The 10,672-nt window shown below is 35.5% G+C and overlaps 1 protein-coding gene across 1 annotated transcript; it reads right to left on the bottom strand.

The window, feature by feature from the left end:
• Positions 1-223: 223 nt before the first annotated feature.
• On the bottom strand, positions 224-10,432 carry LOC129257334 (NADH dehydrogenase [ubiquinone] 1 alpha subcomplex subunit 5-like). Its single transcript, XM_054895635.2, has 5 exons — positions 10,287-10,432; positions 4,331-4,375; positions 2,793-2,909; positions 1,439-1,504; positions 224-945 (listed from the first exon to the last, which is right to left on the bottom strand). Exons 1-5 carry the CDS (start codon positions 10,305-10,307, stop codon positions 847-849), a joined length of 348 nt encoding a protein of 115 aa, XP_054751610.2. The 5' UTR covers positions 10,308-10,432; the 3' UTR covers positions 224-846.
• Between the last annotated feature and the right edge of the window lie 240 nt (positions 10,433-10,672).

The raw sequence follows: 10,672 nt of genomic DNA, 5'->3' as shown, positions 1-10,672 counted from the left end.
GCATATAACTGTTGAGTGAAATTAAGCAAAATTTTGAAATGTCATAACTTTATTTTACATCCGATTTTGATGAATTTTTCAGTGTTATGCTTGTTGGATTTTTCTCTTTTTATTCAAATCAACTCTTTGTTGTAATCATAACATGGCTATAACATGTCTATAGATCTGAGGCATCATCACTATGTTGGTTTACAAGATGAAAAATTATAGTACACAAGATCAATCAGCTTCATCAGACATTTTTTATTAGTATATCATACACACGCAAATAAATCACCATATGTAATACTTATCAATTGGTGAATATACATGTCGTTCAAGTGGACAAAAGCTTGTAGAAATTGGGTGAAATACAAATAAGCAAGAGATGAAAGTCCAGGCTACAAATATCAATGTATTCTTGGGAACATGTCTTCAGAAAGTTGATAACCGATGTACACGTTTAAAAAGTTTATTGCAATAACTCAACGCGAGGCATTAGCAAATAATGATCAAAAGAGAAATGTTAAATGTTTACATTCAATTTGTTGTGGTTATTTCTACTCAATAAAAATACTTGCATAAACTGATGTAGACTGCAAGATTGATAATACAGATATATTTTACTTCAAACAGACAAAGAATTATATTTTACCTTTGAATTATTGAACTTAAGAATAACATCAGTTTTCTAAATAAATGAATCCCTCCAACACAACATATTCATCACTTGGTAGATTACATTAAGTCAAGTCTGAAGTTTGGTGAACATGCAGAACCCAATGCAATTACTATGCATAAAACATCACTGCCATTCACTGCATCATATTTTAAACCAAGAACCCAATAAAACTACAATATAAGAGTTCAAGGCCACTTCCATTGTCCAGGAGGGGCGTCTCCTCTAAGAGGTTCCCATGCCTTCCAGTCCGCCATCTTCCTTGCAAGTGAGAGTTCAGCTTCTGCCTGCAAGAAATAAAGACAAAGAGCCAAGGTGGGGTTTCACAAAGCCGTTTATAAAAGTAACCCATGACTTAACGACTATTCAACACTAGAATTTAGAATGCCAAAATACAGGTTCACTAGCAAGTGAGAGCCTGGCTTCTTCCTAAAATGAAGGCCTGGGAGGCTGTTTCATCAAACTGATCTAAAGAACTACACATGTATTCATGAACAACTTTAATATATGCTTAAGTTATTTTTGTTATTACTTTTTTTGGGGTAGGGAATTTTTGTTTTAAATCCATTACTTATAGAAGCTCTCTGTCAGATGATTGCTTATCTTACACATATCCACAATGTGTCTATCATTTTGGCTGGTCAATTGTTGTAATTTTGTACCCTAATAGAGAGCAACAAATAATCATGTATTTACCCTGCCAACAGGAATCAAAAGGCGTGCAATGCAATAGTAAGAAAAACATAATTGTGGAGGTTTGTCAAAAGGCTAGTATCTTACTTGTAAAACAACTTCTTCTATTTGGCCTGCATTGAGCTTCTGTTCCACTTTCTGGACATCTCCTTCCTGAAAATTAGAATGAAAAATTATACTGATAATAATGAACAACTGAAAGGTGAAGATCACAGATAATGTCAAAATACAATTTCCTGTAAAAATTAGAAACCATTTTACCTGTGCATCCATTTTATCATACACATTATCTATGAGAAAACTATATTCAGTCATCATGAATCTTGATTCCATTAATGAAAGGAAATCTATGGAATTTACATAATTTATGGAACATAATTATCAAAATTCTTAACTCTTTTATTCTTTGATGGATTACATATTTCAGGTTTTATACCGAAAAAGCCTAAAAAGAAAAAAATCTAGTTATTTTCATTTGGGTCAGGACTATTCATGACAAAAGTAAATTTCCATGTACCAACACAATATACTGTACAACTACAACCATCATTTTTTATTTCATATTATCCACAGCAATAACAGTTTAACACATATCGATACAGTATACTGATTATGGAAAATCCCATTGTTTAGGATATTAATCCAGAAATATAGGTTTTGGTATGATATAATCAATACCATTGTCATTTTTATGCACCCGTCCTAGACAAGACGTATTATGACATCAGGCTTGGTGTCCGTCCGTTAACTTTTCCTTGTAAACACGCTAACTTCAGTTTGACTTAACCTATTAACCTAGGCTCATATAATTTGGTGTGTATGATACTACCATGGATCCCAAGAAGACTTTTGATTTTGAGGTCTATAGGTCAAAGGTCACAGTGACGTGTTTTCATCTTTCCCTTCTGAAGTCCTTGTAAACGCAATAACTTCAGTTTAACTTAAGCTTGGCTCACAAATTTGGTGTGTATGATACTAGCATGGATCCAAGGAATCCTAATGATTTTGAGGTCAAAAGGTAAAGGTCACAGTGACATGCTTTCATCTTGCCCTTCTGAAGTCCTTGTAAACGCGATAACTTAACGTACCCTAGGCTTATATAATTTGGTTTGTATGATACTAGCATGGATCCCAGGAAGCCTATTGATTTTTAGGTCAAAAGGTCAAAGGTCAAGTTCGCCACCTTTCACTCTTCTTGCTTGACCAATAGCTCCATTTTCCACATTACAGGCGGCGTATTATGTGCTCGCCCTAGCGACACTCTTGTTAAGGAACATATTCACTTCATATTGGTACATGTACCTGCATCAAATGCAAGACTTTCAATCTTTTTTCTTTTTTATTTCAAGAACTCTACAGACCAGTGATACCTGACTTAACCTAAAAACGATAATAACCTAAATTCTTTTACTGATGGTAATCAAGAGGATGGTTAACTTACTGATTGCACAATAGAGAGCCTGTCATTAACAACCTGTTCAGTGTACTGTCTGTAAGATGCCTCTTTTGGCATCTGTTGTAAAGAGGCCAGGATCTTGCTATACAATATCCTCAATTTCTGTACATTATCAAACATAAAAAAATGCAAAAGGATATATAAAAATGTACAAATAAAATGTTGGTAAAAATGGATTTAGATTTCTTTCATTCATAGTGTTCTATTACTATTTTCACAAAGTGTACAAAGAGACTGCAATCAATGAAAAATAATAATTAAATATTGATCATTACCTTGCACTTTATCATTGTTGAACTACACTATCATATTTCTATAATCTCACAAATTCAAGAGTCCTTAACTAACAGTTTTATTTGATTCTTCAGTAATCAAACATTAAATTCAATCACGAACAACAAAACATGAACTTTTTGAAACAAGTTTACCTAAAAAATTATTTTCATCTGCTGAAGCTTTAGGAACATTGTGAAGATTTGTAAAGTACAGATTATTAGAAAATATTATAAAAGTGGTACTAATTCACTCTTTGATAGGTAAATTTATAAGGTTCTTAATTTCATTATGCTGCAAATAAAGCCTTAAAGGCAACATATAAACATAATACAAATATTAATAATGAAAAAAAAAAACAGACGTCACATCAAATAAGGGTGATCAATTTGCTCAAGAATGTCTTTCAATGATAACTGTCATTGTTCAGTACCATACTAGATTCCTATCACATCCCCAATATAATCTACTTTGAAAATCTTTATTTATCAATTCAAGACCGATAAATACCATTTGAATATACATGTACTTGCCAAACAGTTCATGAAATACAATTTATCTTTGAAGTTATCTTTTTGTTCTTACCATCTTAATCCATACACTTATTACAGGTCAAGTCCACCCCAGAAAAATGTTGATTTGAAAAAATAAAGAAAAATCAAACTAGCATAATGCTGAAAATTTCATCAAAATCGGATGTAAAATAAGAAAGTTATGACATTTTAAAGTTTTGCTTATTTTTCACAAAACAGCGATATGCACAACTCAGTTACAAGCAAATGAGACAGTTGATGATGTCCCTCACTCACTATTTCTTTTGTTTTTTATTGTTTGAATTATACAATATTTCATTTTTTACAGATTTGACAATAAGGATCAACTTGACTGAGCTATATAGTATTAAACAATGCTAATTCCACATGTTCAGGGAAGAATTAATCGTTGTTTCACTTGACAATGAGGAGAAAATTTGAATATTTCATATATGTCATATAATAAAATACAAAAGGAATAGTGAGTGGATGACGTCATCAGTCTCCTCATTTGCATACTGACCAGGATGTGCATATAAAACTTTAAAATGTCATAACTTTCTTATTTTACATCCGATTTTGATGAAATTTTCAGTGTTATGCTTGTTGGATTTTTCTCTTTTTATTATATACTGTTCGTGGGGTGGACTTGTCCTTTAAATTTAATCTTAAAAGTTCAAGAGCTTGTTTAGTGGCTAGTCCACCAATCAAACATACCTCATGAGGCTTAGCCTCAACTGCTATTCCAACCAAACCAGTGGTCTACAAAAGAAAAAAAAGTAATCAATGATTTAGAATAATCATGCTTATATTAATCCAAAGGTCATTTATTGGAGGCCATGGTCTGATCCAATTGGACTTTGATGCTGTTTGCTGGCCTTGATGCTCCTCTCATTGGCAAGATTTGTTAATTGCCCTTTTATTTTTCCATTGTGTTATAATATAGAAATGGGGAAAGTGTCATTGCCATGTAACATACTGAAATTTAAGGCCTGTATTAGTTTGTGCAAAATGTACACTATTAAAACCATTAAAAAAAACAAAAACACACACAGAGTGTATAAGCTTTACAAAACAAACTAGAGTTTAGCAAACAACAACAATTTTGTGTAGAAATTGCAAGAACAAAATCAGACATATGAATCCAAAATATTATGCCTCCAGCTCCATCTATGTTGAGCTGTGGGATAAATATGGCTTTGACTTGCTGAATAAATGCATAGGATAGGAATGAAAAACTGAGGCAAGTGTTAAAGTTTAATTTAATTAATTTTAATACAATTCTAGAATGAAGGGATGTATGCTAATTCAATTTACATTAAAAGGACTGATTAGAAGTATAAAGTACTAAACTAAAGTAAACAAAAAGACAACTTTGGACCCTTATTATGTTTCCATGGCAAGATATTATATCTTGCTAAGTCAGTCAAAAAAGACTTTTACATGTAGACCTATGTCAACTGGGCGAGATGGATATCTCGCCAAGTTTATATGTTGAAAAGGTGAGGTACATCAACATATATCTTGCCAGGTTCAGTTGATTGCAATTTATGAGTAGATTTGGTATTGAACCCTAAACACAACCGCGTAGCTAGGATTTTCATTTTGGAGGGGGCGGTAAATGCACGCTCCCTAGGGGATGGGTGCAGGGAGGGGGACCTCCCCCCTCCCGCATGAAGCACGTAGCTTTCGATCTTTCATCAAATTAAAATGAAAAGGAGCCATCTCTCTTGTACCTATATAAGATCCAATTCAATTGACTTTAATGTGATTTGAACCTTGTTTTCAAAAGTGATTGTGAACGCTCAAAAAAGGGATAAAATGGAGGAAATCAAAATAATGATTACTCCACGCAAAGCGCGGAAGCTAAAACGTTTTATTATTTTTTGGAAAAGGAAAGGGTGCCTGGAAAAGGACTATAGATCGGGATCGTTTTGCATTTGTATCAGATCTCGATCTACAGTCCTACTCTGATACAAGATCTGATACAAAAGCGAAACGATTCTGATCTATAGTCTTATCATGAATATTCATGAATTGAACTGCGATTTCTGCGCATGCGCAATTTGCGGTGTTTTGGAATCGGCAGTGAATTAATACGTGTGAGGAAACTGTTACTGGCTATAAATCACCAATTTTGAGACTGATAGAAGCGTGGAAAAGTGAAACTTTGTGAAATGTAAGAATATTAGTTTTTATTGTTTTTAAAGGTCGTGTTGTTGCATGAGTTTTACGTTTTATACACACTAAGTCACACCTTTGTCACTCGGAGTATCAGAGCGAGTTTTGTACCTTGATGTTCGGGTAGGTGTAACGTAGTGTAGCGGTAGTGAAGTGGAGCTTACACGAACATCACTTGAGGTACATGTTTATGTCAACATGGCAAGACAAAAGTAGATCTATCTCGCAATCTTGTCGATGGCACCAAGATCGGGACTGTAGATCCACCTAGGGACATAGATCTTGTTGTGCGTCACTGACAATTTGAAAACAAAATTATAAATCCCATGCAGTGACAGTGTGGCAGTGAAACAAATTGATATTTTCTAGCCATCTAGGTCTACTAGTACTAGTAGTTCCCATGCCCATCACCCATGCCATGGCAGTTGAAGTTACTCTTTCATGAAAACGTGCTAGGGGCCTATCCAAATTGGTGAAAATAGTCTGCTTGTGTGTCTCCAAAATTCAAATCATGAAATTGAAACTTATTTTTCTTTTCTTGACAGAACATTCAGATTCTATTTATTTTATTTTTACCTAAAAATTTAGGCCTAGACCCGGGGCCTAACGTTAAGAGTCTAACGTTACATCTCGTCTAATCAACTCTAGACCCAAAGCTTCAGTCTCTGGTTGTTGACTTCACCCACCAATTACACTGTATTTACAGAGACCAAAGTTCTAACTTGATCTGTACAAGGACTCAATGCCAATGGCCATATGTAAATATGTTTATGCCTTCGGATAAACCAGGGAAGTGGGAGTTGCGCGACAGCCGCCGAACCTCCATTCCACAGAGAGCAAGACCTCTAAAAGACTGCTGTAAGACCATGAAACTTGCTTTCAAGGGTCTTTCAAAGGTCCTTCAACAAACTTTCAAAGATCTCCAAAGTCTTTCACGATTCCTAATGGATCTTTCAATGGTCTTTGTAGTCCTCGTGAGTCCCAAAACTTTTCGAAATGGTTCAAAACAGTCTTTCAAGAAAATGGTCTTTTGGTGATCTTTCAGCGGTCTTTCGATGGACTTTCAAGGTTCTTAATAGTCTTTCCATGATCTTTCGACAGTCTCTCAAAGATTTTTGCGGAGATCACTGTAAGACTCATGAGAGATCATTGAAAGATCTGTGAAAAGATCATTGAAATACAAGGAAAAGTCCATGGAAAGAATTCTGAAAGATCAATTGTTGCATACAAGATCTCTGAAAGACCATTGATATCTATCTATAGGACAAGTCTAAGTCCGGTAAGACAAGAAATATCAATCAGTCTTTAAGAGTTCTTTGAGGGGTCTTTCTGAGCCATTCCACATAGATGACAAATTTCAGTGACCTTGGAGACTGCTGCAAGACCTAGCCAATTTTTGGTCTTTCAAAGGTCTTTCTAGGGTCTCCCCTCTGGAATGGGGGCCTTGGCCTTTATTTTTTCTGGTTTGGTGCATTTCAGGCCAAAACAGAATAATAATCATGCAATAGATCTAGGCCTAGGGCCTAGGCTATAGACAGGACCACAGTCCACAGCACAGGTGCAGTACTTTTTTAGCAACTAGAGATCTAGACATACGCACATAATGATTTTGTCAATTTTCATAAGGAATGGTGCTGTAGGCCCTAACAGTAACAGTTAACGGACAAGTCCACCCCAACAAAAAGCTGATTTAAATAAAAAGAGAAAAATCCAACAAGCATAACACTAAAAATGTCATCAAAATCGGATGAAAAATAAGATTAAGAAAGTTATGACATTTTAAAGTTTCGCTTAATTTCACAATACAGTTATATGCACATTCTGGTTGGTATGCAAATGAGGAAACTGATGACATCATCCACTCACTATTTCTTTGGTATTTAATTATATGAAATATTCTAATGTTCTCCTCATTGTCAAGTGAAACAACGATTAATTCCTCCCTGAACATGTGGAATTAGCATTGTTTAATACTATATGGTTCAGTCAACTTGGTCCTTATTGTCAAATCTGTAAAAAAAAATATGAAATATTGTATGATTCAAACAATAGAAAATAAAAGAAATAGTGAGTGATGGTCTGATGGACATCATTGACTGACTATTTGCATGACACTGAGTTGTGCATATCACTGTTTTGTGAAAAATAAGCAAAACTTATGTCATGACTTTCTTATTTTTCATCCAATTTTCATTAAATTTTAAGCATTATGCTAGTTTGATTTTTCTCTATTTATTAAAATCAACATTTTTCTGGGGTGGACTGGACCTTTACTGTTGTTAGATCAATCAATGCTGGTAGTAGGAGTAGACTCTACTTGCAAAAGCCAAAATGCAGGAGATCTAGATCTAGACTAAATGTTTTTAATTATCTCAAAAATCAAAGATCCCCACCGGGGGGGGGGGGGGGGGGGGGAGGGGTTGTATCACTCAAGGATTCATTACATGCCGCTGTGCATGAGAAAATCAAGGCACGATGCATGCAATTCTCTCTTATGAACTGATCCTTCGACTTCTTTGGAGATTCCTGGAGTCCAGATAAAACACATCCATGCGATTGCATGAAATCTTGAATCTAATCAAATTGTTCCATTTCTTTTACCAATCGATAAAAGTCCTTTGGTGACTCCTTTTAGCACCGTTCCTCATATTTTCTTGCTCTTGACGTCATTGCCTGTACCACGGTGACAACATCAATTTTTGGCCTAAAGAGGGCGTGCGATTTATATTCATATCAAAGACACAAGGGAAAGACTAGGCACCTTAACTATCTTACACGCAAATCGACGCAAAGCGTTTACGCGAAGTCTGTGAAGTGTCCAAACTTTTCATTGTATAGACTTTGGTAGACCATATTATATTATTGACAAACGAACAAAGCTTGTACTGCTGGTTTCGTTCAAGGACAGGTACGTAGAGTTTTTTCTATTTATTTTTAAATTAGTCATTGTTATAGTGTTATTGTTGTTTTAAATCATTTCCAAAAAAGTGTAATCATCGCCAATACTATTAATAATCTTAAATTATGTTTAAGAAGGTATTTCATTTATTGGTGCCCATATTTAATCAAGTAATCATAAGAATTGCGCATTCAAAGAATTTAGACAGTTATAAAATTACCGAGAAGCTAAATCAAGGCTGTGAAATTTATTAGCGCCACCATCGGGCTTCCTTCTATTTCCGTAGAAGTAGAATGCGAAGTCACTTTCCAGGCCAATGTTAGCAAATTTGCTCTTTTTGGTATGAATTTTATTTTTTAATTAAAAAAAAAAGATTGTATGGCTACTGACTGGAAAGAGCCCCAGTGAGTAGCGAGGAGTTTCGGCAAATATTACTCCTGTAATGAAGCGATGTTTGCCAACTAGTAGAATAGAAATCCAGGGCCAAACGCGGTTCAGAATACGACTACGAGATTAGTATAGCACGAGGCCGCAGAAGCAGGGGGGGGGGTACAAAAACGTAAAAACGACCATATGATTGTGATATTTTGCATGGTCAGCCCACTTTGAAAACCGTTCCGCGGCTCCCGAGTCCTGTACTACCTCGTGCTCGTAGTTCTAAACTAAAGATCTAGTCAGTAGAGGCGCACGGCCAATATGGGAGACTTTCTCCAATAGGGGAGACAATCTCCCACATTCACATTGGAGACAATCTCCCACATTCACATTGGAGACTTGCTTTGCAAAAGGACAAAAGAAACAACACCAACAAAAGCATGATTTTTTCCACCCAAAATTTTGTCTCACTGAGGTCAGAAGCCCATTTGTTTTGTGTGTGATTGACAACAAAAATCCTTATCAAAACAAAAGTAGAAGGTGAATTTTTAAAGTAGACGGTAAAAAGGGGTAATTTTTCATGAGGAATCTGCTTATCACATTTTTATTTGCCGCCAATGTTATCCTTTTGCAGCAAATGTAAACAAAGGAAATAGGTCTCCAAAACTGGAGACTGTCTCTGAAATTGGATACCCAAATTCTTTACAAAAGTCTCTGATATTGGAGATAATCTCTCACATTGCCATTGGAGACAGTCTCCAATATTGGCCATGCGCCTCTACTGCTAACGTTACTCAGTGCTAGTGACACTGTGTCGTGAGTAGTGTGATGTGAGTGGGGGGTTGTAACTTGTAATGTATTGCAAACCCCCTAATGGCGGCTACACCTTCGTGAGCCATCTGTGTACGAGGAGAAATAAAACAAATTGAAATGTTTAAAAACTCTTCGAAACGGACGGCTGCCAAGTGCCAGCTAACTCTAATTTAGAGTAAAGTAAAAGTTAGCTCTACTAGTCTTACACTACGGTCCCACACATTCACTTTCATGTCAAATTCAGCAGCCGGTAGACATGTAGAAGCGTTCAGAATGCGCTTCTAATCTACATGTATTTAATACATTAAGAACTCCCGTACGCACAAAAATCTTCATGCTTAATAGACCAAAAACATAAGAGGTACTTTTGACGCAGAAAAGAATACAATTTTCCACCAACTTTACCTTTTTAATAGCACCTGACATGATGGATAGCGCTCAGCTAGCTTCAGTCGGCCGTCGGTCGTACATGCACAGCATGCATGCTAGCATCCAGCGCCAAGAGGAGACGAATTGAAGAGTGGTTAACGTAGCGCATATCGTTGTAGTACTACGTAGGTCCATAGTCAAACGGAGAGATCACCTCTGGACAGATCAGTTACCAGTATATCAGTGATCCTGTTAGAGTAGTAGTATATGCTGTCAAACGACAAATAATCATTGCGCTTTGCAATTATCTTCAAATTTCGAGAAGCTGTGACAATAATGGAAATTTTATTTAAAAAATTCCATGAAATTCAATTCAATTCAATTCATTTATTTTCTCTTTCAATCTTTTTACATTTACAATG

This window comes from Lytechinus pictus, chromosome 3 (assembly GCF_037042905.1).
Source record: "Lytechinus pictus isolate F3 Inbred chromosome 3, Lp3.0, whole genome shotgun sequence".
Classification (NCBI taxonomy): domain Eukaryota; kingdom Metazoa; phylum Echinodermata; class Echinoidea; order Temnopleuroida; family Toxopneustidae; genus Lytechinus; species Lytechinus pictus.
Note: the sequence above shows the minus strand (reverse complement) of the source record. Positions and strands in the feature narration are given on the sequence as shown.